Source organism: Stigmatopora nigra, chromosome 7 (genome assembly GCF_051989575.1).
Source record: "Stigmatopora nigra isolate UIUO_SnigA chromosome 7, RoL_Snig_1.1, whole genome shotgun sequence".
NCBI lineage: Eukaryota > Metazoa > Chordata > Actinopteri > Syngnathiformes > Syngnathidae > Stigmatopora > Stigmatopora nigra.
In genome coordinates, this window is record NC_135514.1 from 7,482,993 (window position 1) to 7,510,829 (window position 27,837).

General features: G+C 40.2%; 3 protein-coding genes across 6 annotated transcripts in view; all 3 read left to right on the forward strand.

Moving 5' to 3' along the window:
* The window catches only part of LOC144199757 (calaxin-like), a 29,189-nt gene extending 16,979 nt beyond the window's left edge, over positions 1-12,210 (forward strand). The window contains exons 1-4 of one of the 4 annotated variants that reach the window (XR_013326963.1): positions 5,178-5,267; positions 5,340-5,387; positions 6,403-8,161; positions 9,812-12,210. The gene's annotated coding sequence lies outside the window, so the exon portion shown is untranslated. Of the gene's footprint in view, positions 1-5,177; positions 5,268-5,336; positions 5,388-6,402; positions 8,162-9,811 lie in introns of those variants that run through there. The other 3 variants (XR_013326964.1, XR_013326962.1, XM_077721599.1) reach the window with 3 other exon arrangements.
* On the forward strand, positions 2,082-4,534 carry LOC144199761 (formyl peptide receptor-related sequence 1-like). The gene is made up of 2 exons (XM_077721602.1): positions 2,082-2,300; positions 2,669-4,534. Exon 2 carries the CDS (start codon positions 2,680-2,682, stop codon positions 3,757-3,759), a length of 1,080 nt encoding a protein of 359 aa, XP_077577728.1. The 5' UTR covers positions 2,082-2,300; positions 2,669-2,679; the 3' UTR covers positions 3,760-4,534.
* A 1,440-nt stretch (positions 12,211-13,650) lies between the features above and the next one.
* On the forward strand, positions 13,651-27,809 carry znf1035 (zinc finger protein 1035). Its single transcript, XM_077721570.1, has 3 exons — positions 13,651-14,261; positions 17,788-17,849; positions 19,160-27,809. The coding sequence occupies exon 3, from the start codon at positions 19,194-19,196 to the stop codon at positions 27,255-27,257; it is 8,064 nt and encodes a 2,687-aa protein (XP_077577696.1). The 5' UTR covers positions 13,651-14,261; positions 17,788-17,849; positions 19,160-19,193; the 3' UTR covers positions 27,258-27,809.
* Positions 27,810-27,837: the final 28 nt, after the last annotated feature.

Consider the following 27,837-nt stretch of genomic DNA (forward strand, 5'->3'; position numbering starts at 1 on the left):
AGTCTGAATTCATTATAGTCATTTGAAAAGATTTTTTCATTTAATTGGAATAAGTTCAAAAATTATTATACTTTTTATTGTTCTTTTTAAGTGCTGTGAGTATTTGCATTTTTGCAATAATTCATACACAGCAAAAATGCATTTTTACACAGTTGTCTATTATTAACCGTTTATTAATATGTGGCTCACTCAAGAGCTTTTATATTATATTTCCATAACAGTAGATTGGTAATGGATATAGTAATAGTTTTCTTTGTGTTTGTTTGTTTTGTGTTCAGCCAACAAGAGGCACTGTTGTGCCTTTTTTTTATACTTTCATAGGAAACAAAGTTGAGTACAGTTTATGCAAAACATTAGATTGACTACTATACATACTAAAAGATGATTGTTTTATTATTTTATGTTGCAAGTGACACTTTTTACTTGTGAATATTTTCTGCTGCCTGCTTAATGTATAGTATAAATCTTAATGTAAACAGTTATGTCTCCAAATTTAACAATTAATGTTATTAAGGTTTAGTACGGATTTGCCTTTTTATGTGTCCTTGAGTTTATTAGTGATCCCTTGAAGTCCCCTCAGATTCCTACTAGTCAAATGTCTTTGCAGTATTTTCCCTGCATGAAAGCTTATTTTTCCAGTCTAAATTGCCCAAAAGAACCCCAAACTGTAGGTCTATCATATGATTATTAGTATTGAAAATTTTCCATGGTTTCAATCAGAGACATGTGCGGTGTGACCTAATTCTCATTGATTCCAGTGGAGTGTAGGATCTGCTGTTTTCCGAATTTTTAAATATGTGCTTTTGCTCTTTCTGGTTCTGATCATTGTTTCTAGCTGTTTTTATTTCTTTCTCTATCGCTTGTTTAAACTTATTTGCGTTGACTGTTATGATTACCATTCGTTACATTTTCCACAGAACTCTCCTAATCTTGGTCATCTCAGAAAAAAATGTCACTTCGTAGCCGCAACCAAAACCTAGCAATTACCCAATTGCATAGATATAAACAAAGCAGGATATTGCCACAACTCTCTCAAAGTCTACCTCGCCCTCAACATCTGGTTAAGTCACCTCAATTTTCAATTTGCTTAAAAAAAATGTTAAACCTTCTGTCAAAACAAAAGCACAAATGCAAAAGTCATTTAAAAAATGGTGTCAAAATAGCATCTTTTAAAGGCAGAGTACTTTTTTTATACAAATGAGTTGCTGTGCCTAAACATAATTTATCATTCAAATAAATTAAAAGAGATGATCATTATTGTAGATACATTTCATGAGCACATGTAAATGGCCAAAATAGTTGCACTGATGAACATTTTCCATTGTTAAAATGGTGTATTAAAATGAGCGTTTCGTTTTCTGAACCGGTGGCCAGCCAATCGCAGGGCACAAGAAGACGGACAACTATGCAATTTAGAATGATCCCAGGACCCCAGAGCTGTGAGGCCGACCTACTAACCACTTGCTTCACCGTGCCCAATTTCAGAGAGTTCCTCCAGAAATAATATCGGTGAAAGTCACAATTTTGGACATGGATGCCTCTAAAACAGTTCATGGAATTATAATTTTAGAGGAACCAAAGAAAGCCCGGTTTTGAAGGGAAATAATGCAACCTATGCACAAGAAATTACAGTATTTTTTTTTTAGTAGGGCACTACTACACAGAGGATAACCTGGACTCATCCCACTTAGCCTAAACAAACGCCAAGGATTGAGATTCCAATCAAGACACAAAACAGATGCCATGCTGAAACACATAACAGGTTTTCACTTTGATTGTCTTTTGCTTGGAACGTCGAGATCTTTTATGCAACAAAATGATTGGACAAATTGTGAATGTTTGAAGATGATGGACACACAGAGAGAAGATTGCCAGGGACACGGAGGTTTAAATGGAATGCTGGATTTTTGCATGGCAAACTTGGAGTTAATAGGGAGCATATGGGAAAGATCATGGCAATGAAACAGGCAGTAAAAAGCCAAAAATCCTAGAGCAGAGTGAGGCACCTGTTGCATAATAGCTACGGAAATGTGAGCGTTTAGATATGTGAGCGTTTAGATATTGCTAGAGATAGTGGAAAATAAAAGCCTAGGAGGTAACGGCGCTTCAGTAATGGGACAAATGCTTTGCTTTGTTTCTCACCAATTCCATTTACCAGCTTTTAAAATAATTTTAAAGTAAATTAATACTTTTAAAAAATGTTTGGTGATTTGCACCACGGAAATTGATGTGTTACCATATTGATTGACTCATTTAACTTTTTTTAGCTGCATTTCCAACACATTTGAGCTTCAAGAAAGGTACTGTGATTGTATGTTATTATTTGTGTTTTATTTGGTTTGGTATGACTGAATATTTTGAATATTATTCAAAAGGTATTTTAATATTATACTACTCGTTACAATCATCATTTATGTTATCTCCATGCTGCGACATCATTTAAATTGTTTCTTAGGAATTCAAAAGGAATGTGACTGAATATGTTGTGTTTTTATGAAATTGTTGAATTTAGTATTGCATATGTGACTTGTCAATATCTCCCTGGGAACAAATAATCTGACTCTATATATATATATAATGGATTAGTGGTTCTTTGAAAAGCATAATTATAAACTGCAATCAAGTGAAACAGCATCTGGGGGGAAAATAATGAGGTTTCTTCTTGCAGATTTCTGCGCAATGGCGGTCACCACTCCATATGGCTTCGCCATTAATACAACCACAACAACCGGAGAAAACGTTACCGGGTCGGACAACCAATATGCTCAGTTGAATCGTTCTCTCAACATCATGTCAATTTTCATTTTCACTGTGGATTTTCTCCTGGGTGTGTCGGGAAATGGCTTGGTTATCTGGGTAACAGGATTCCTGATGAAGAAAACTGTTAACACCGTATGGTTCCTCAACCTTGCTGTGGCTGACTTCTGTTTCACAGCCTCCCTTCCTATGAGCATAGTGGACATTGCTTTACAATTCCACTGGCCTTTCGGGAAATTCATGTGTATGATACATAGTGCGGTTATTGCCTTGAACATGTATGCCAGTGTTTACATACTAATGGTCATCAGCATTGATCGATGCGTGGCCGTGGTCTTCCCCGTTTGGGCCCAGAACCACCGGACAGTCAAAAAGGCTTTCTACGTGAGTCTGTGCGTTTGGGCACTGGCCCTAATTTTCAGCATACCACACTTTGCCTTTCTGAAAACAGGACCCTTGTTGAAGAAAAAAGATGTTATAATCTGCTACCAAGATTTTGTATTTTCTGATAACGTCACCGAAGAGTTAAAACAGCTTCAAAAGTTTCGCGTTGATTCGCTTTCCGTGACCCATTTCCTGCTGAGTTTTGCCTTTCCCTACGCCGTTATTGTCTCCTGTTATGCTGTCATCATCCACCGTATCAGAAAGAATGCCAGCTTGGCTAGCCGATCAAGTCGCACGTTTAAAATCATTGCTGCCATTGTCATTATTTTTTTCCTTTGCTGGGCTCCATTTCACATCTTTGTTTTGATGCAATTAGCCTATGAAAAGTTCGGAAATGTACAACAGCGAAAAAATGTTAGAATCTGGATTCAAATAGCTACGAGCTTGGCCTTTATCAATAGTTGCGTAAATCCATTGCTCTATGTGTTTATTGGAAAAGATTTTAAGGATAGAACTTTCAAGTCAATTTTGAAAGCAATCCAGAATGCTTTCCAGGATGAAGACACTCATCTGTACTCAAAGACAGTTCAAACCAGGCAAAGCAATGTACCTACTTAAAAAGAGTCCTCAGTTTAGGAAAACTGCTTTTCTGTAATGATTTTGGGCTTTTATTTTGAAGTGCTTACACCCCTCTTCCAATACCTGCGACTGTTTCATGCAAAACATAAATCAGAAATGGTGTGCATTCTTGTTGAAGCTTCATATTATATTTTATTTAACTTGTCCTTATTATGAAGGTATCTGCTCTCTACAATTGTATTCCTTGCATATTAATATTAGTGGTCGTGAGTGCTGAGAATAGGCTCCTGGAATCTGACCATGTCTTTGTCATATTTTTCTCACAGTCACTTACTTCATGGGCACCCATGTTGCCCCCAGTTATCTGCCTTTTTACGTTTAAGTCGTTTTTTTTGTCCTATGTCGAAAATGAACTTCCGCCCGGATGCAATAGATGTAAGTGTCACATATAGACAGCTACAGTAATCCCTCGAATATCGCGGTGATAATTGAAAAATCGCAAAGTAGGCTCATGAGTTTCAGCATTCAACATTTTTTTCACATTTTTATAAACTTAAAGTAAATGAATAAATATCGCAATGGAGGGAATTGGCGATAAGTGAAGTTGTGATAATCGAGGGAAGACTGTAAATGCATAATGCGCATCGGGTTGGCCAAAATCACTTGTCATCTTATTTCGTGACAGTGCAATTCAATAAACATAAGATTATAATCAGTGGAGCGTGTAAGATTATAATCAGTGGAGTGTGTACTTTAAGATAGCTGTAAATTTCTCAATTTTGAAATGATTTGGTTTGTCATCAGGAAGTGTTGTTCTCCCGAGACCGCAAGTTTGGTGTTTCATCATAACCAAAATGACTTTCTACTTTATTTTTTAGGTGCATACAGAGGCTCCTCTACTTACGAACTTTCAACTTACGAACAAACGGTACATACGAACATGTCTGCAAATTGCGTTTATGTCGAAAAAACTTTTCGGCCCGGGGGCCAAATTGACTTTAAACATTTGACAGATGGGCCGGGCCAATGCACTGTGGTGTTGCCACAGTTAAAGCAACAGTCTTATCGATGCTTGTTTAATGCAGCAGAGCCCGCAGAACTGATTGTGAGGGCCTTGAGGCAAATTTCTGACCCTGGCAACGAATAATGGCTGAAATTCTATTGGTTAAATGCTTCAATATGAAAACACACATCTGGAAGCAGTGCACTCAGGGGGAAAAGCAATAAAAGGAAGCTAAAAGACAATTTGAAATTATTGAATAAGTATTGATGGACTAAATATAATATACGATTCAGATATTTCTTTCGCCAGCAGCCTTGAAGGCCCTGAAGGCCCGCTACTGATAAATCTACTAAATGACATGACATGAGGCAGAGTGAGAGACTTGTTGCATAATAGCTGCGGAAATGTAAGCGTTTAAATATCGCTCAAGATAGTGGAAAATAAAAGCCTATGAGGTAACGGCGCTTCAGTAACTTTGTTTCTTGCCAATTCCATTTTCCAGCTCTTAATATCATTTTTAAGTATAAAAATACTTAAGAAAAAGGTTTGGCAATTTGTACCACGGAAATTGATGTGTCACCATATTGATTGACTCATTTAACTTCTTCTTTAGCAGCATTTTCATCTTTCACAGCATTTTCAACACAAGTGAGCTTCAAGAAAGGTACTGTGGTTGCATGTTAGTATTTGTGTTTTATTTGGTTTGGTACAACTGAATATTTTGAATATTATTCAAAAGTTATTTTATGAGAGTAGTTTAATTAAAGGGAAATTCATGATTAGTATGAAGTCATTTCAGAATGACAATACCCCCCATTTTTTTTTGTCTTATTTACCTGTGGGTCATTTAAGTAATATTCAAATTATTGAGGTGTGCTATTCGTTAGAATCGTCATTTATGTTAGCTTCATGCTGCGGCATCATTTAAATTGTTTCTTAGGAATTCAATAGGAATGTGACTGACTGTATTGGGCAACAGCTATTTTGACTTAAATCTATTTATATCTTTTTTTTCTTAAGAATTCAAAAGGAATGTGACTGTCTGTATTGCCGAGCAGCTATTTTATTATGATTTGTATGTATTTATTGTTGAACAGAGCGACGGGCATGATAAGAATAGTCTTCTTTTTGCTCTATTTCAGAACATTTGTACTTTAATTAACTGTTATTTTTTACTTTTTCATCGGCGGTGACAAAGATGTTAACTGTATTTAATCAACCAATCGCAGGGCACAAGGAGATAGACAATTATTCACACTAAAACTCATACCTAGGTGCAAATAAGAGCCTACCATGCATGTTTTTTTGGATTGTGGGAGGAAACTGGAGTACCCTGAGAAAACCCACCCATGCAAAATCCACACTGTGAGGCCCGCCGACCTGGGATCAAACTCTCGACCCCAGAACTGTTAGGCCGACGCCAATAGTTTAGATATAAAAATAACAAAATAAGGAAGGATGTAACACTAAGTTTTTCAACACAGGAATATGCAATATGTTGTGTTTTCACGTAATTGTTGAACTTAGTATTGCATATGTGACTTGTCAATATCTCCCTGGGAAAAAATAGTCTGACTCTATATATATAATGGATTAGTAGTTCTTTGAAAAGCATAATTATGAACTGCAATCGAGTGAAACTGCATCTGTGTGGAAAATAATGACGTTTCTTCTTGCAGATTTCAGCACTATGGCGGTCACCACTCCATATGGCTTCGCCATTAATACAACCACAACAACACAAGAAGACGTTACAGAGTCGGACAACGTTTATGACTACGTAACCGAAAACCAATACTTTGCTCAGTTGAAACGTTCTGTCGACATCCTGTCAATTGTCATTTTCACTCTGGCTTTTCTCCTGGGTGTGTTGGGAAATGGCTTAGTTATCTGGGTAACAGGATTCCTGATGAAGAAAACTGTTAACACCATATGGTTCCTCAACCTTGCTGTGGCTGACTTCCTTTTCACGGCCTTCCTTCCTATGAGCGTGGCGTACGTTGCTTTACAATTCCACTGGCCTTTCGGGAAATTCATGTGTAAAATAATTAGTGCGGTTAGTGCCTTGAACATGTATGCCAGTGTTTACATACTAATGGTCATCAGCATTGATCGATGCGTGGCCGTGGTCTTTCCCGTTTGGTCCCAAAACCACCGGAGAGTCAAAAAAGCTTTCTACGTGAGTCTGTGCGTTTGGGCACTGGCCCTAATTTTCAGCATACCACACTTTGTTTTTCGTGACACAAGACCGTCGTTCGTAAGAAAAGATGCTATAATCTGCTTCAACAACTTTGTATTTTCTGATGACTTCACCGAAGAGTTATTCCAGCTTCAACAGTTTCGCCATCAGTCACTTTCCGTGTCTCGTTTCCTGCTGAGTTTTGCTTTCCCCTATGTCGTCATTGTCTCCTGTTATGCTGTCATCATCTACCGTATTAGAAAGAACGCCAGCTTGGCTAGCCGATCAAGTCGCACGTTTAAGATCATTGCTGCCATTGTCATTGTATTTTTCCTTTGCTGGGTTCCATTTCACATCTTTGTTTTGATAGAATTAATCAGTCACAAATTGAGAAATATACAACTGCAAAAAATTGTTAGTATCGGGATTTCAATAGCTACGAGCTTGGCTTATATCAATAGTTGCGTGAATCCGTTGCTCTATGTGTTCATTGGACAAGATTTTAAGGATAGAGCTTTCAAGTCTATTTTGAAAGCACTCCAGAATGCTTTCCAGGATGAAGATGCTCATTTGGACTCAAAGACAGTTGAAACCAGTCAAAGCAATGTAACTACTTAAAAGGATCCCTTTCAATTTAGGAAAACTGCATGATATACAAAAGATGATAATTTTACAAAAAAACATGAATCCACCCTTTTTTCTGTAATGCTTTTGGGTTTTTATTTTGAAGTGCTTACACCCCTTTTCCAATACCTGTGACTGTTTCATGCAAAACATAAATCAGAAATGGTGTGTATTCTTGTTGAAGCTTCATGAATATTTTTTAAATTTCTAGCAGTAAGAGTGCAATCATGACAAAAGAAGGAAATTTACTTTACAAGTAGGTAAATGTTTTCCTGGTTCTCCATTTTGGGAAAGCCCAAGTTAGAGATGTTTCACACGAGAAGATTCCGTTGTTAATTAAAACTACTACCAGTGTCTGCCCTCAACGTGAAAGTGAAAACGTAAGCGTCACTAACCGTTTGCATAACAAGAAAATACTCATAACAGCACCAATTATTCTTGATATAATTCATTTAACAAAAATAAAAGTGAGTTTCATCAGTGTTAAAAACAACTTCAATTATGTCATCTCACTCTTAGAAAGGATCTATGCTCAATCGGGCTTGTCAGCAGGAAGCTGTAAGCTAGCAGCGAGCTGTATTTCTGGGGAAAATACACTTATCACACTGTTTTCCACAAATGTCACCGATGGCTCCGTAAGTGTTTTGTTGTTCAAATATGTCGCTGGTTGACGTCATTCATTTAAAACGTCCTAGTTTTTTGACAGTTGCTTACGTTGCCTAGCTTACTGAGACAAAAGCCTCGAAATATGATGGCGTACATGACTAGGCTTCTCATATAAGGAGTTGACTTTCAAACCGTTCGCATGTCTTCGTTACGGTATGAATGGACGTAGGAAAAAGGTTGCGATCAGAGTTTGGGCTGCATTTGAAGGGAGTTCACCAGTCTCCATATGGCAGTGTTACGGTTTCTAAATGCTCCCATTTTTGTCATCCGCCATGCTGTCATTTTTCACGTTTAAATTTATCATAAATCCAGTCCTTTTATCCCCTCGATTAAATGTATTTTGTGGGTTTTTACTGTAGTATTTTCTGGTGCCCTGGGCAATTGTAAATAGTACAAATATTGCAAAGGATCTGAACACCTGTCCAGGAAAAATAAAATGAAGTTTTTCTAAATTTTACCATTACATAATTCCCACATTACAGTCATATTTGATCAGGGAACTTTACAAGTCTAAAGGAATTGACTTAAATCATAAAATATAAATATGCTAATCTGGATTCCTTTGTTTATTTTGACCGAGCAGCACCTGTCCATACACATTAACTAATATAAACTCTTTCCCTCACCAAAGCCTAATAGAGAGTGACAAACAGACTGAGAAATGTTTTATTAATTTAAAATGTTGATAAAAACATTAGATTTGTGAATTTTTTGTCAAGGTATATGCACAATCCTTAATTTGCTCATCTGATCATCGGATCTTTTGTTTGATCACTTTAATCTGATCGTTGCCCTAACTAACCAATATAGTGAGCCTAGATGGATGATGAATCATTCCAAAACTATTGGTGTCTCATTCCCCACACAACTTAGGTTTTTCTATCTCTCTTGATAGGTTGCGTTGCCTGTTTTGGTGGTGTGTTTTTCCCTGTGTGTCATTTGAGTAATTGTTTAATTCAGACACCGAAAATGAAGACTTTGATGGTTTTGATGGTGATGAAGTGAGTACATTCTAAAGATAAATAAAGTATGTACAACCTAACTGTGTTCGCTGTCATCCTGGGTGTATTGACAAAACTATATATCCCAGCAGTCACTGCGCACTGGAAACAGCGTCTGGGGCTGTTTCCGTAGCTTAGCCAGCGCTAAAACGGTTTGTTTTCATCAATAAATAATATATATGTCATGCCTGGCTGCGTCTAAAAGAATGGTGTGTGTGTGTAAAATACAGAAATAGCACTCGGCGTTGACACTGCGGCTAAAAATACGATGCGCATCATAGTCGTGAAAATACGGTAAGTACTTGTGGCACAAAGTCCTGTGGGAGTTTCTACATGGATCCCTAAAATGTCAGATACCATTGAGTATCGTTCTTGATATAAATCATTTAACGAAAATAAAAGGGAGTTTCATCAGTCTGACCAAAGCAAGAGGGCTAAGCGTGAAGTTTGGCAGCCTGACAAATGCATATGTATTTATGTTACATAAACTATTACTGCTGCAAAATAAAAATGGACATCAAGCTGAAACCTAACATCACTGATCATTTTGGTAAAACGACAAAGGCTAGTCCCCATTTGATCGTGACTTTGATTTGTGAACTTTTTTTTTCCTTCTAGGTACTGTTAGAAGATGGACAACCTGTACAGAATTGAATGCACACAGGATACATTTGGTTGATGTTTATTGGGGGACTGAGGACATTTCCTTTTAACAACTCATGGAACTTGGTTCTCTGAGTTTTTGGATAGTTTCTCTGCGCCACGTAAGTGATGCCTTCAGCACATGGACCACATCATTTCATCATGGAAAGACAGAAAACAATGAATAATGTATCTTCAACACAATATGGTGGCGATCCATGTACATTCATCTGCACCGAGTGTGGTGAAGGGTTCACTCATTACCCTCAAGTGTTAGCCCACATGACCATTCATGGACCTTTGGAATCATTTTCCTTTGATGGCTCAGCGAACGGATTTGAAGTCCCTCGAGAATACGTCTTACAAGAAAACGGCACACTTGCCATTTTAAATGGCTTGTCAGTGTCTCTTTCCCCTGTAAAACCACCATCGCCTGGAGTACTGCCAACTATTACACCGATTGCCAAATCTTTGTCCCCCGGACCACGGCCGTGGTCTATTCCAGAAGCAAATAACCAGAAGCCCTTGGAATTGGAAAGTGCAAGGAAAAAGCGTACTGAGGTCGACTACCATTGTGAAATATGTTGTAAATCATTCAACAGTTTGAAAAGTTTACATTACCACCAGCAGTATAGAAATGTAGAGCAAAACTACAGGTGTACTTTGTGCTGCAAGATTTTTGAAGGTCGGCAAGTGCTGGAGACGCACCTGCAAGGACATGCACGAGAACGGTTCCTTTCCTGCACTTATTGTGGAAAGCGATTCGTCAAAGCATTTGCCTTGGTCGCTCATCAAAAAGAAAGTCATACAACTTCCACTACTGAAAATCTGGAGACCAATGATGAAGATAATTTACCCAAAATGTATTCATGTCGGAAATGCAACTTAAATTTCATTTGGATGTCAGATTTTCAGACTCATGCACAACACCATTGTAAAGGTAAAGCATCTAATGCTACATTTGCACCGAAATATGAAGCGAAATCGAGATCGAAAGATCATAATGACAGACTACTTGAAAACGGTTACAGTAACGGCAACATCACAGAGCTTAAGAACGATGTTGAAATGAACCATAAAATTACAAGCAACAACATTGACACTACACCTGTCACAACGTACAGATGTGGTTTATGTGGGGATTGTTTCCCAAATGTAACTACACTTAAAGAACATCAGCCCATACATCAGCTGAACCAAGAAATCCTCCCCCAAAAGCCAAAAAATGTCATTAAAGCACAACGTAGAAGGGCAATGAGTACCAATGGAAAACTATATTCCTGTAAACTTTGTCAGTGTGTCTTCAATCATTCGAGTAGTTTGTCAAGACACATGAGATATCACAAGGGCACTATGCACAAATGCACATTTTGTGGTCGGCATTTCCCCCAGCGTTGTGATCTTACGAGGCATCTCAATATGAATCACGCAGCTGAATTACAAAATAAACCAGGATTGAAGCACTTGATATTCCGGGCACAGAGACACAATTTAATAAATAAACAGACCACACCAGAAATAGATCAAAACGGGAAGAGAACAAAGAGATCAGGCCGAGTCAACTACAAGTGTCAAGAATGCGGCAAGAGATTTGGGGTGGAGTATGTTTACCAACGTCACTTGCGGCATCACAAAAGACTTCTCAATAAGTGTCCCATATGTCCTGCTAAATTCATAAGCGCTTCCTTACTTAAGCGTCACCTTAAGAATCACCCAAGTGGTTGGCAAAAAATGGCTGTGGAACAATCATCCCATGGCAATAACACAAACGGAAAGGCTGCAAAGGGTCTCAATACTAAGGATAATGACATGCTGGGCTACACCCCGAATGAGAAAGGAAACTCCGATGTGGTCTATGAATGCACTGAGTGCATCGAGACATTCTCTTGTTTGGAGTTGTTTCTTCAACATCAGACTTCTCATGGCAAAGAAAATAATGTTTGACCTGTAAGTATTGTTATTTCCAAGAATGGAGTTGAGTGTTTTCTTGCATGTCATTTAATGCAGTTTGGGGACATTTAGCATAGGTCAGGCTATCATACAATTGTTTTATAGTGTGATGACAAGATTCTCTTATTGAACATCAAAACATTTTAAAAAGCTCTTAAAATTACCAAATGGTTCCACAGTGCTAATACAAAATGTTAAATTACATCTCCTAATCTTATTGGTGAAGATTGCCTCTAACAGTCTAATGTCATGCTCACCAAAAAAAATCCATGAGGCTCCATGAAGAAATTAAGACTTACTTTCCATGCAAAAGTCAATACAACCCATTTTTGTACTTTTTTAAATCTCATGTCTTGAATGAAACCGGGTGGATCTTTGTGATATTTTTGGGTCACCAATTAAAATTATAAGGAGAAATTACTGGATTTTGTGTACTTTTTAGTTTCTTCTTATAATCATCCTTCCAGAATTGTTTTTATTATTTACTATACCTAGAAAAGTATTTGGACAAATGTTATTGGCAAGAACTACAAAACAGTAGACTCTGGTTCATATGCGCATTCATCGAGTGTACATTTTTCAATTTCAAGATATATAAATTCCTTCCAGCACTGAATGGCCAAGCAATGTCACAGGATCATCTGCAGCCAGTAATGGTCAAGTGGGGCATGTTATTTTGAATAGACGTGATGAGTTGATGTGTCTTGACATCCACGGCAGAGGCTACACCGAACTCCGGAGACCGATTCACTGAACCCAAGTTAAGAACCACTGCTCTGGTATTTGTAATACATTCTTAACAGTTGGCAGCTCCAAACCAAATCAGTATTCTTCTATGTGAGTAGTCACTGTTCGCCATATACATAAAAATGTTGACACAGTGATTATTGGACCTTGTTCACTGGCCTCGAGTAAAGGTGGTGACCTGGTGGAAATTGGACAGTCCACCAAAGAGATGCAGTTAATTGTTTAGTTTCTTTGGAGATTTAGTCACCAGTAGGTCACAGAATTGTCCCAGGGATGTAATCTGACTGAGGAGACGAAATCTCTGCCAGGGACCATGACTGAGGAAACATCATTGTGAAGCATTTACAATATTTTGTGGCAGTTACTATGCCACTACACTGTGTTTGAGTCAATACTGTCTACAATGTCAAAGACCCGTTGTAGACAGCTTCTTTGTATTGGCAGGAATGTTAGACTCGTTGTTCTGATATCAATGGTTCAATCCCCCTTGGTGTGTTCTAATCTTCCTTTGTGGAGTTTGTCTGTTCTCTCCATGCCTGCATGGGTTTTCTCAAGGTACACCAGTTTCCTCCCACATCCTAAAACAGGTGCAACGTAGTCTGGTCTAATGCTTTGAATTGTCCTTAGGTATGAGTAAGAGCGTGAATGGTTGTCTCTTACTACCCTGCGATTGGCTGCCCACCAGTCCAGAGTGCAGGAAAATGAATGTTGTCAGGAGGACACATAAATTACTCCTTGAAATACATGCAACGTCAACATCAAGTATCTCCTGTGTGGCAGAAACCAACCCCACTCTTATTACTATTGACGAAAATATAAGATTGACCCCCCTGCCTCCTTGAATGCCTGTTTTAGAAGACTTTTCAAAGTACTCCATGCTTTATTCTAAATTTCACCACCCTTTACCTAATTATGTAATTACCTACAGTCTTATAGTAAATTATTACTATCTTAGTCCTTGAAATACCAAGAAATATTCCTCCTGTTTCACCACTAGGGGGTTTGCCCAAAGGGACTTATACAAGTCAGCCTGCACCATTTTGTTGCGGATCCTGCTCACAAAATGGTGGGAATCGACCGATTAACCCTTAAGGGACCAGGGAGTCACCGGGTTCCAGTAGGGGAGCAGGCGCTCCAGCGGTGGTTCTATCGCCTCCACGTCAACGTGGAAGTATGGGAGCACACAAGGGACCCCCGTAGATACCGATGAGGACTTCGCCGTGGTGCGCAGAGTACATTAAGCACACACCGCAGAGCCAGAACACCGGGGAGGTAGGACCGACTGCGGCTGCGAGGAGCACCGATGGAGAACCGGAAGCGGTCGAGGATGATTCGCGCCATAGAGCGAAGAGGGGAGGGCTCTCCGCGACTCCCTGCAACCTTGTTATTGGTCCCGCTTAGTCCGACGTACGTATTTGCGGCACATTGTTTGAGAAATACGCTAAGGGAAAGGAAAGAAAATGGAGGAACGTCATGATCTACCACAAATTCTCGACCCAAGGGCGTGTTTGTAGTCTCGCGTCTCATCAAGAACGGTATCCATTTGAGTAGAGCCCCCTTGGCCCCCTTCCTCCTTACTAGTCTCCCCGAGATCTTATTGATAAAGTAACCCCACTCCAAAGGAAGAGGTCATCCTTTGTGACGAAAAGGAAAACGGCACTCAAAGAACACCCTAAATCCGAGACGTAAGACAACGGCGGACTCGCGGACGGAACGCAGCACTAAGCCGGTATGTACCGGTCTACAGCATTTATGATCGCCGTTAAGTGCTTCATATCTAATTGCAAATAGCATGCTAGGCTAACGCTATGGTTAGCCATCACAGTCGTCCCCCAATACACAAAGCGTGTCACCGCTAGAGGACCAAGAACGGGACGGGAGTCCCAACACTTCCTTGCTGAATGTGGTCTAAATATGGCTTTGATGGCTTTGATGCAAATAGTTTACTAGGTTATTAAAAAGCCTAATTAATCCGTTTGCCAATATTCGGACTGCCTGTGATCTCCTTATGTGCTTCACGACGCACGGTGACATTTGGAAGCCGAATGGCACTTGTTAGCTTTCTGTCAAACATAAACTAAAGCACATAATTTTGTTAACAGTAAGCACTGTTAACCGTTATCACTTGAAGGAAAACATAGAGGTTTGCCTCCAGTCCATCTAACGAGCTGTTTTTTTTCTAGGACTTCATTGTTTTATTTTGTCCAGCCATTTTCAAATATATTCACCCCAATTAGGCTCCTGAAGTGTGCAGTCCACCCTGGACAGGCCAGTCAATATTGGGGTATAAACAACTAAACATGGACTCCCATTTATATCTAATACACTTACGAGGCAGCTTGTTGGTATGAATGGTGGTTGAAGCCACATTTGTTACTACTGTTTTGTAGCATACTCTAAAAAAGTGGACCAAACAGTGACTAATTTGGATGTGATACTAATTTAAAACTTCACTTTTAGGAATAGGACTTGATGTCACAAAGCTAGAGATTTCGTTGGTCACCCACACTGCCTCTTGCCAATTTTCATTTCCTCCCACAGCTACTGCTCATTTACATGTTTTTAAGATACATTTGGAAGCTTCATTAATAGCTCATTTTACTTTGAAATATTTTTGTCATAAAAATGTTTGCAAATTATATTGTGATCTGTATTGAGACCAAGAAGTTGGTAAGGGAGAACCCAGAGAAGTATAGTTCTCCTTTAGAAAAGAGAGGAATGAACATGAGCAGGAGTAAAACAGAATACATGTGTGTAAATGTGAAGGTCCTGGGATAAACAGTGAAGATGCAAGGAGTACTAGCTGTAAAGAAGGTAGAGGACTTGAAGTACCAGGGTCAACAGTGTAGGTTGATGTGGGTAAATGGGCTTGCACTGTGGTACCTCTACATAGGAATTCTTTAGGGGTAAGAAAAGCACCAATAGTAAAATTTTGTCTCAGGATACGAAAGAAATTTCAAGTTATGACATGCATCTGTAAAATTCAAATATATTTTGGTGGGAGGATTTTCATTTCTGCTTGTTCACTGATGAGCACAAGTCCCGTATAAGCAGTAGCTCAACAGAAAAAGGCCATTAGTCCATGTTGTTGCCCTCTGCTGTAAACAAAGACAGGTGCAATCAATTTTCCAATTCCCATCCTCCCCCTTCAGTCCTGAGTCATTTCCCCGTATCTTTGGAGAGACAAAATGGTAGCACATCACCATCACATTCCCTCTTTCCTTCTTTGTTCCACGCACACACACATTTTTAGATTTGCTCTCAGATAGAGTAAATCGTACATCTAAATATACAGTGGGTTGCAAAAGTACCGTATTTTCGCACCTATAGTTTGCAATAAATTCTAAAATTTTCTCTGAAATGGTCCTTGCGCCCAATTGGTCGGTGCGCATTGTCTCCACTACATGCACTGCACACTCAAAGAAACAGCATATTAGGGCTATACAGAGGAAATGCCTGATGTGAATGACAACAGAATGTGGGTGTGAATGCTGGATGGATCCAGCACCCTTGTGACTCTTGTGAGGATAAGCGGCTCAGATTGAATGCATGTATTTCATTGTTGCAAAAGTATTCACATCAATAAAGTCAAAAACGATTACACACAAGAGTATTGCATAGGTGTGATCACCCCCCATTAATTGTCCCTAATAGTCACTGTCTCACTGTCATTGTCAGCATACAACTGTCACTATGTCAAATGTCCGTCGACAAAGATCAAGAGAATCGAGCTCCATCAGTTGACTTCTCACAGTCTTTCCCCCTCCCCTCTCTCCGGCCCCAGTCTTGCTTACTTTGCACTGTCCCATTTGGTCCTGGCTATGGCAAACATGCTGCTCATGAAGTGGGGGGCTGTTCTCTATGGGGGAGGTCAGTTTCCATGCTAGTCTTCCTGGCTCATAGAGGTCCCACTGTGCTTTCAGCCAGATGGGGGAAGTCCAAGCTGGTGATTGGGTTGTGGATTGGAGTGTCTTTTTGTGCTCCTGCCCTTCCAATCTCTCCTCATCGGTCGGTTAGGGAATTGTTCTCGCCCACTGACAGCATTTCGTCGACTGTCCCTGCAGGTAGGGGTACCGGCATCGTTTCCGGGTGGCAGGCAGTTTATCCGACGGCTCCTGTGAACATGCTCTTTTCATTGGATGAAATGTTGAATGAATGTTTAAAATCTAAATAATTATTCATGTGGCCCATGTACTGGTACAAGTCTGATTAAAAGTAGTTCCCCAGCAGCATACATGCAGCCCCATACGAGGTCATTACCACAACCATGTCTTACTAAACAATTGCTGACAACCTGTAGTGTGACTGGAAACTGTCTCCCCAGTTTGGATTTCTAATTTCTGAGCCAGCTGCAGAGAAATTGGATGGGGATTTTATTTCGGAGGAGGCTCGGAGTAGTGTTGCGCTGCTGATCTTCTGGGGCCAGATGAGATGGCTCGATTATTTTGCTTTGGGTGCCTCCTGGAATGGGATATACCGTATTTTCATGACTATATGGCGCATCACATTCAAAGCGGCAGTGTCAGTAACGGGTGCTATTTCTCAATTTGACATACACAAAGGACGCACCCTTTTTAAAGGCGGCCACAATCCATTCGCAAATCGTAGCGTTACTAGCTCGACACAGCCTGCCACCCTTTTTGAAGCTGTGTTCGCCAGCTACCATCCACTGTTCTCATGCAACTAGCTCGGTGTAGCCTGCCACCCTTTGTGAAGCTGTGCTCGCCAGCTTCCATCCACTGTTCCCATGCCACTCTCAACTTTACTTTGAAAGCCCGGTTGATGCTGATGTGCAACAGTTGGAGTTCTTTAGTACATCCTCCGGGAATGACGGAAATTTCTGAGTTCATTTTCGTGACTTGGTTTTTCACTGCTGGTGTGAGATGAGCACGCATGGAGTCGCAAATCAACAGCTTACACAGGGCGCTCTGCATTATAAGGCACCCTGTTTATTTTGGAGAAAATTTAAGACTTTTTAGTGCGCCTTATAGTTATGAAAATACAGTACCGACCAAATAATAGGATAAAAATAGGTAAGTTAACCTTCAAAAATCATTTCATTTTAATCTGTTTTGTCTCAGGTCTTTAAAATTGAAGTTTGGTTAATTCACAGTTTAATCACATGAGAAGACAAGACTGTAAACCTTTACATTTCCTCTTTTCCATTATGGTGTATAGTTCTTATGTTAAGGATCAGTAGTGTTAGATACTGGATCTGTGGCAGTTACTAAATTGTTCTTTTGCTTTCTTTTCAGGGTTTCTTTCCGATGTGACTCCTTTCCCAAAAACCCTCGAGTCATCCTACACTCAAAATAAGGTGGGATTTATTAATCATGTTCATTAGCATGAGTAGGACAAGGATACAAAGGTGTTGACAGGGGCCAGTAGTGTGGTCGAAAGATAATTTTGAGAAATTAAATGAGGAAAATGAGAGAGAACTAAGTAGTAGGGGCACCTGTAATGCGCCAGGTAGTGACAAAGATGAGCAATGCTCAAGTTAGACAGGCAACGAAGACGAAGAAAAAGACAAATGCTTTTGGCCCAGATGACATGTGGAGGTATGGAAATCTTGAGTTGTGGTAGCGTAGTTTTTTTTCTCAACAGAATTGGTTAGTACAATGCAAGAAGAAAAGAAGATTGGGCAGAAGGTGGTGCCTATCTTCAAGAAAAAAGGAGACGTACAAAGTTGTGGAACCTATATGGGTATAAAGCTACAGAGTTATACAATGTTATGGGAGAAGGGGGTTGAAGCTAGACCAGGGGTCGGCAACCCAAAATGTTGGATGAAAAAAAATACATATGACTGGAGCTGCAAAAATGTAAAAGCCTTAAAAGCCAACTGGGTACTCGGCTGCAAATGTAGCATGCCTTACCGTTACCTGGAAATGTCTTTCTACGTGACAATGTTATCTGACAATGTCTTGCTACAGAGCAAACATTTAGGCAATCCTTCTGCATGGGCAATCAATGCAAATGATTCAGTCCAAGAAACAAATCCATAGTTTTTCTATTTTTCGATTCTCCCCTTGGATCCATCACATATTCGCTGGTTTGTTTACAACAGTGACAAGCCTAGCATCCCACCGAGCTGATGGCAGTGTGTCGCAGGCTAAGACGAAAGTCTTCATTGACAGAAATGTTGAAATTTAAATTTGTCCTATACATTCTTAGAGCATTGGAAAACATTACGAATGTTTGTCTCCCACAAAAAACATATTACAGCAAAAAATATACCTCTCCCATTTCCAAACACTTGAAAATGCTCCAGTGAGCCAATAATGCAGTGCGAAAGAGCCCCATGCAGCTCCAGAACCTATGGTTCAGGAGAAGATCCCGGGAAGACCTGTGAAGTTTCAAGTAATGGATTGAAAGAAGGTAGAGGAATTTATGTACACTGTCAACAACAGTCTGATAGAGAATTTGGGAGGGAAGGGATGAACAGTGTGCACCCAGGGTGGAAGAACTGGAGAAAGTATCGGGTGAGTGTAAGGAGGATGCAAAGGACAGGGTAAAGTGGAAAAGTTGATTCGCTGTAGTGTATGCTCACGGGACAAGCTGAAAGTGTAGTACTAGATTGTTGTCTTTTAATCCTATTCTATTTATATTATGTGATGCTTTTTATTCTAGGGATAACAGGCAAATCCCAGAATTGTAGAGGATAATGGCTCATGAGTGGGATACGTATCTTCAAAATATCACACCATTGTCACCAGAATCAAAGACGTTGAGGACATCAGAACCAGAAGGAAGTCTTGCCCAGCATATAGAAACCTTCGTGGGGCAGGACGAGTTCTCCAACTCCACAGGTTCACATGATCCCCCTGCAACAGACTCCACATTCGATACAAACTTTTACTCAAGTGTGGGAAACTCTACTTCTGATTGTGCTTATGACAGCTTTTATAGAGAATCCCCTTGGGAACCTGATGAGGAACTCATACTAAAGGATACCTCATTGAGATGTGAAGGTACTGATGTTAATGATATTGCTACAAATGGATTATCTTCGTCTGGACCTTTGCCTTCATCCTATTCAGTGGAGTTAGAAGGACTTAAGCAAAACTGTGAACTCTTAGCTTCATCACTTCTTGAAGACTATTCAGATGTCAGTAGTTGTTCAGACAGAGATGCAAATGAAACAAGACCGCCTTGTAAATTCATGACTACTCCAAATCAGGAGTCTAAGTCTGATTCTTTGACGAAACGAAGTCCGTCCGAATGGCTTATCTCCCATCCTGAAAATGTGACTTTTTCAAACGAGATTAACGATATCTCTCCGGGTTCACTAAAATACATACACGGAGAAAATCTAGCTGAATGTCTCCCAGATGCGAACCAAGATTCTGAGAAAAATGGGACTTTTAACACGGAATACAATCAAGAATTCTCCGATATTCCTACAACCGATAGCGGGAGCATTAAGGATTCTAATGATGAAGAAAGACTTCCAATTCAAGAAGCAATGTCAAGTGTTGCAAAGGACTTAATTGGAGTAGACTATTCAGACGTGTCAATACGTGATAATGAAAACCGTAGTGGCACAGAGGATGACCCTGATCATATGGAGCAGGAAAATGTGACACCGGAACATACAAAACCGTCATTTGCAAAGGTGGAAGATGGGGACCATGAATTGGAGAAAGAAGAAGAAATTAATGAATCGTGCCCAATTGAAAAAGAAGCCCGCTATAATAATTCTCCCGCCATTGAACAAGAAATAAACTTGACAAATGTTGAGGACACTTACGGAGCTGTCAATCAAATGGAAGAAAATGAATTGGATTCGCTAGGTGAGGAACCATTCAATGTACCAAAGGAAACAAATACAGTTTGCAGTCAAGATGAAATCATGGAAATAGACGTCCCTCAGTCAGAAACGGAAGTTCAATGTGAGGAAAATAAAATGAAGCCTGACAACCCTCAATTCTCAGATCCTCCGGAGTCAGAGTGTAATAATATTGTTAGTGAACTGGCAGAATGTTCAAATATGCTATTGGCCAATAGCCAGGATATTGGTGCCTGTGTACAGTTATTAAAAGATCAGCCATCTCAAAAAGTTCTGGACAATATCTGTTGTTCTGCTCCAATATGTGATGGCCCTTTGACTGTTACCAGTGACAAGCTGAGTTTGCGTCTTGATTCGGGCCCCTCTCAAAATTCAACTACTCCAACAGAGAATAGTTTGGCCAGTGATGATCTTGGAAGGGACAATAAGAAACCAGATAATGAGATTACTTTTAGCTGTCCAGAAGAGTCCTGCTCAAGTGCAGACACAAATATTTGTGACAAAAAAGCAATGGTGGAATTCCACAAGGAGAATCAGACATCATCTCAAGATGAAAATTGTAGTAGTGAAACTATTGATAATTCTATCTTGGATTTGGATGCTGAGAACAAACACGGCACTTCAAATGATTTAAAATGCTTACCTCAGAAGAGCGATTTGACTAATGAATGTTGTTCCAGCAAAGATCAAGATACTGGGGAAACCTCTCCTCAGTGTCATGAAAAGTCACATGATCAAAGTCAATTTCCTTCAGCACAAGAGCAAACACTGTGCACTGATGAAAATGTAAAGGTGTTTCCTGATGTAAGGGACACTTCAGAGAAAGACAAGTTGGTACTCATCGAGCGGTCTGGTGAACCTCCCATTGAAAAACCTATTGTCCAGTCAAACTCCAACATAAAGAATGGGTCACAGGCACAAGATTGCATTGTAAAATCATCATTACAGATGAGGAAGCGCCTACAGCCTGTTGTAATTATTAAAAAAATGGAGCCCGCATCAAGTAGTTTATACCAGTGTGCAGTTTGCCAGCAAATTACCCACAGGGTCGATCATCTAATTGAACATTACCACTGTGAACATTCAGATCAAATTTTCCAATATTCTCAGCAATCCAATCAATACCTAATAAGCAATGGACTTCCTGATAAGCATGTGAGCAACAAACCCCAAGAGCTTCAACAACTTGCTTCTGCTTATGGAAAAAGACAAATTCATTGTTGCAGCTTTTGCGATAAGAAATTCTCAAGAACACTTAAGTATCTGACACATATGCGTCTTCACACTGGAAAAACACCTTTTAAGTGCAATGAGTGTAACATGTATTTCGCACAGAAGGGTTCATTAAATAGGCACCTGAACAAAACCGGTATGTGCAAGAAACTTCAAACGGCAAATCCAGATGTGGTATCAATTGTCCGAAAAGTTTTCAAGTTAGTTAAAGATGAAAGTAGACCATCAACACCACAAATAGATGCCATGGACATGGCACGGGCTGAAAATCTGCCACAGTGTTTTGTGAATTTGTTCGACATCTGCACAGCCAACGTCTGTGTCTATTGTGGCAGACAATACTCTTCTCCGAGTCAAGTCAAGAAGCATGTTTACAACAAGCACAAAGGGCATCCTCCAGGTGTTTGGCAAAACCAGACAACTATGAAACTAGCGAAAAGAAGCAATTTGATGCCCTTACCTGTTGAGGAAACTGAAAATGAGATGAGGCATAAATATAAATGTCCTCTCTGTCCACGACTTTTCATGCACTTCTACAACAGAGCTAGACATTTGCGTGATTGCGCAAGAGTAGCTTGTCGTAATTTGAAAACATTTGGCGATAAATTCAAGTGTCCCCGGTGCCATATTTTATTTACTCAGTCAAATAGTTGGTACAAGCATATCAGATATGTATGCCTCAAAAGAACCTTTGGGGAATTACCAAAAGAGAAGGTAAAATCACAGGTGAAGCCAGATGGAAAGCAAAACGTGGCCTTGGAAAACAAGCAGAAGAAATCTGAATTAGCAACCCCTATAACTCAAGACTCTTACAAATGTGATGCCTGCCCAGCAGTTTTCGAGAAAGAATCTGGTCTCTCCGAACATGTAAAAGAACATGCGTCTGAAGGCACAGGAAAAATGATCGACCACGAGACACCACTTTGGACATCTTTCGGGATGGCAAAGACTGATGAGACCGAGAGCCATGTGAAATCAGATCAGCAGACGGCCCTCCGCTGTCCGTTTTGTGACAAAAACTGCGAGACGGAATTGTCACTAAAGTTGCATGAAAGGTGTCACACAGGTGAAAAGCCATACCTATGTCTGGACTGTGGAAGAGGCTTCAAGAAACAAGTCTACCTTAGGAGCCACAAGGTCGTCCATCAGAGTGTTCCATGCACTCTTTGCAAAAAGATTCTTCCAAATTCAAGAAATTTTATTCACCACATTAAATTATATCATAAAGGGAAAAGGGTCCCATGCCCTACCTGCAAGAAATTGTTGAATACCGCAGAACTTCTCAATCATCTGAAACTACACAAAAGGGAAGCTGTGTTAAATGAGGAAACATTGAAGACCTGGACAGCTTCACAAGACCCAAGTGAACCAAAGACATTAGCCTGTCCTCTTTGCCAACAGGAATTTGATGATATCTATTCAATAAGGAAACACAGTCTAGAACACATATCTTCAGATAAGACGTGTCCGTATTGCAATCAGACTTTCAAAACCCGACGTTATTTGCTTCTTCACATGTTCAAACATACAGGTGAAAAACCTCATTGCTGTGTTAAGTGCGGGAAAACTTTCTGTCTAAAACAAACCCTGAGAATTCACGAGAAATTTTGCGGGCCATTGCATAATGAAACCTCTCCCGAACCCGAAGAGCATCGGTGTAAAATTTGTCCCCGAACCTTTAAAATAAAAGCACACCTAATAGTCCACACAAAGAGCCACCTGCTAAAAACTTTGCGTGTCTGCTCCCATTGTGGTATGCACTTTGGCAGAAGTAAATTTTATCTTCACAAGAAGAAGTGCTCAGTGGAGAGTTCAGAACCCAGAAGTACCTCACCTTCAAACAACGACGCCTGTCAAACCAGTCAAGAGGAAAGTCAGAAGGTCCCTGTGATGCCTTCCCAATTCAGTCAATCAGAGATGCTTCCACTGAAGTGTTCATACTGTCCAAGGAGCTTCAAGTTCAGGTCAAGGCTGTTAAAACACAGCGTTTCACATACCGGCGTACAACCGTATCCATGCAAAAAATGCGGTGAGCGATTTTCAACCATTACATTGCATTTGCGGCATGAGAAGCGCTGCCATGATGTTTCCAAGGAGGAGGAATCAAAGAAGGCTTCAAAAGAGGTTTCAATGGAATTGACCGATATGCCTACTGCCGCAGAAGAAGCACGGATATCAATAGAAAGATCTAAGGATGAGTACAAATGTAAATTCTGCACAAAGACATTTGTGAAAGCACGAAGCCTGCGGCGTCATATTTTGACTCATAATGAAGTGAATCCTTATCGCTGCAAAACATGTGGCAGCTGCTTTTCGCGGTATGATTATCTCAAAGTGCACCATGGTCATTGTAAAGGAAAACAAATGCAGTTGCAAATATGCATTCCCAAAATCAGCTTGGATGATGTTGGTAAGGGCTGGAAAAGCTGTAATGCCAGTCAATCTATGGAAGTACAAGAACGATTTGAGTGTAACGTTTGTTCCAAGAGTTTCCCAACTCAGTCTACACTCTCCCGCCATTTCACACTATTTCATTCCATTAAATTGTTTAGGTGCCAATATTGTGGTGCTGCATTTAGCCATGAAAAATCTCTGAAATTCCACAAGAAGACTAAAAACTGCAAAAAAAAATACCAGAAACTAAATTCTACTCCACTGCAGGATAATTTGTCATCACAAAACTTAAACCAGACACACAATGAAGAAATTCGATCCAAGCTCCAGCTTTCCTCGATAAAAAGACGGAAATATTCTTGCGGTTATTGCTTCCGTGTGTTTCCGAGCAATGGGCAGTTACAGTATCATATCGTTTTGCACACGGGTGAGAAACCATTTTCATGCGATTGTGGCCTGCGATTTATCCGGAAGGACTATTTGAAACGTCACAGGCTAAAGTGCAAGGTCAGGCTTTGTAAAACATGTAACGTAGCGTTCCCCCAACACAAACTTAAGGCTCATCAAATATCTTGCCCTTCGACGTCACCCCAGTCCACCAAGCCGGAAGAAAATCCTCTAAGCCCTAAAATGGGCTTTTCCTGTGCATACTGTTCTCTGCGTTTTTCGTTATTTTCCCAGCTCCAGGAACATTTTTTGGCTGCACACAAAATGGAAACAATAGATATACCTGTGTCTACAGCTCCTCTTCAACATCATCTTGCCAAACTGCCAACCGATGAAGCAAATAGATCTGACCAACAGCCAAGCGATGGCTCTAATTTGACTTGCAAACTCGACAAAGAACTTGTTGGCGATGTTTCAGAATCTTTTCTTTGTTCAATCTGCAATATTTCCTTTGAAAATAAAGCTGGACTCAAGGGTCATTGTCGTATACATTCAAAACACATCCCTTACAAATGTAAAACATGTGGGAAAGGCTTCTGGAATAAAAATCTTTTTCGCAACCACAACAGGAAATGCAGGCACGGATATTACACTGAAAAGAATGCGGCTCAGAAAACGCCTGTCAACGCACACCTTAATCTTACATTGCCCGACTCCGTTCTAGTGTCAGAAACAGACATTGGAGTCTTGCAAGAAAACATAAGCATAGAGGATTCACAGGAGTCTCCGCAAAACCCAGTCAAAGATCAGGATCAAACGGTTGATCAAGATCAAGGATCAAGCATTAAAAACGAAGAAAAAGTAACACAGTACCAATGTTCCGAGTGTGATTTGAGCTTCACTGATGGCTTGATGCTCATCAGTCATCTGGAAGAGCACGGTAGAGAGGAACAAGCCCATAGACGCACTGCTTGCATAAAATGTACACGTGTTTTTCCCAATGTTGCAGAAATGGAAACACACTTGAGGTCTCATGGGTTAACAAAGTCATTCTCTTGTTCTGAATGTTCCATGTCATTTTTCACGGCATCTGATTTGGAAATCCACAAATCCTACCATGACCCAAACAGAACATTTTCTTGTAATCAGTGTGGTTACAGGTTTTGGTCTAGGCAATCTCTTGGCAATCATCACAGTGAAGAGCATCGCGAAATAATGCATCCATGTCGTTTCTGTGAAAAGACCTACGCTTCCATGAAATCTCTCCGAAGACACTACAAATCCTGGCACCTGAAGGAGCAAAAGAACTCTGAAAGCAATGTGGCGAGCGAAAATGGCAAGGATGAATGTAATAGTAGTGACGACAGTGACTCTGCACCCTACTTTCCATGCCATGTGTGTGGAAAGACATTCCCAACATCAGAAAATCTAGAAGATCACCAAAAATGTCACCTCGGGGTAAAACCTCACGAATGTGCGGAATGCGGCAGATGTTTTTTCCAGGCAGCCCAGTTGGAACAGCACAAACGGATGCACAAGTCTGAGTTGCAGTGTCAGGTGTGCGGAAGGGGCTTTGTTTCGCTCTTTGCCTTGCGGAAACACAAACACACCCACGGCAAGAGTCGTCCTCACCGTTGCTCCAAATGTCAGCTTAGCTTCTCTGGAGCTTCCCAGCTAGCGGAGCACATGTCTAATCACCGGGAAGAAAACTTTCCATGTGACATATGCAATCAAGTGTTTCCCTCCAAGAGTAGCCGAGCTGAGCATAGAAAAGTACATACCATGTCAATTGACCGCCACGAACATTTGCTTGAAAAGTCTACTCCCCTCTCCGAAAGTAGCACAATACCAAACCTGCAATACAATTGTGCTTTATGTAACGAAAGCTTCACTGACTCAATGGACTTCTCTGAGCATGGTTGTAACGCCTCTAGGGATCGGCCGTATTCCTGTCCTGACTGCGATAGGCATTTTCTCCACTCATCCCACCTGAGAAAGCACAGTGTCCTACATCGGGATGCAACGACTGAGACTGAATATTTCTGTAATTGCTGCACTATTACCTCTCTCACACTTGAGCATTTCATCAGGCACCTGAAGACCCATGAAAATGAGGCGATTGTACCTGGAAAAAATGCTCAAACTTACAAATGTCCCACTTGCGGATGTAGTTTTATTAAGGTCACCGATTTGATTTCCCATTTTTCTGTGCATTCTGCAAACAGGCTAAATTGCAAAATATGTAAAATGAGTTTTTCTGCCAAACGTGAGCTGGAAGACCATGAGCAGAGGCATCAGTCATCATTTTCCCAATTGCAACGCAAGATGGGTGACAAGAAATTTCAAGGAAGTGGTCCTTTTCACAGCTCTTCAGATCCAGTCAAATCCCCAAACACGCATATAAACCTTGGAAAGCGGGCTGCAGAATCTAACCACAATGACGTTGGTGAGGAAGACGAAATTCACGTCACCGAAGTGGATTTGCACCATTGCAGCTTTTGCACAAAGCAATTCTTTTCGAAAAGCGTTCTCTTGGAACATCAAAACAAAGTGCACTTAAATGAGCAATTCAAATGTAAGTACTGCCCCAAATTGTTTGCCTACAAGCATACCCTTCAAAACCACGAACAAATGGTGCATATGAAACCTGCTCAGCCGGCACCACTGCAAAACAGTCTGAAATGCTCCCAATGTTTTTTCAATTTCAACACACTCCAAGATCTGTCATCACACATGCGAACACATGCTGAACAACAATTCAGACAGTACCGCTGTGATATGTGCTACAAGTCATTCGCGTACGCTAATCAACTTCAGCACCATCAAGAAAGCCACGTTGGCCAAATTGTATATGAATGCGCCGAATGTGACAAAGCCTTTGCCTTTCCTAACCTGCTGGCAGAGCATCAGAAAACCCATGCTTAGCGATCCCCAAAAATGGCCGGCTCAAAGCTACAAAATACTCCAACAATTTACTCATAGTGGGCGGCTACTCCAAAAACGTTAGGTTAGTGTCGGTCGCCACCGATCTTGTAAAGTTAGATTCCAGTTTTGGACTTTGAATCGAATACAAAAACAATGTTTTTGATGCCTTTTGTTTATATATTCGTAAATGTTGAACTGTAAAATTGTACATAACTACCAAAAACTGTTCCGTAAAGAATCTTCGTTGTACAAGAGTTCAATATTTTTATGCTACATTTTCAAGGTTTTGGAAGTTGTTTAAAGTCTGTTCTATACTACGAGGTCATTTTATGGGTTGTCTTTGTTTCTTATTTTATTTTTATTGCTTGTCAATATTTCTGTGATTTCTGTTTGTTTATTTGTTCATAAAAATTTAGGAAAACCTTAAACAGGTTTCACAGTATTGGAAACACTTTGTAAATATGACCTGAACATGTGCATTTAGAAATTTAACTGGAAAGCCTGAACTATTTTGGGCAGGTGAAGAAAAATAAAAGTGGATTTTACATGAAATTTGTTGCTTCATTTGACCAAATAGTAT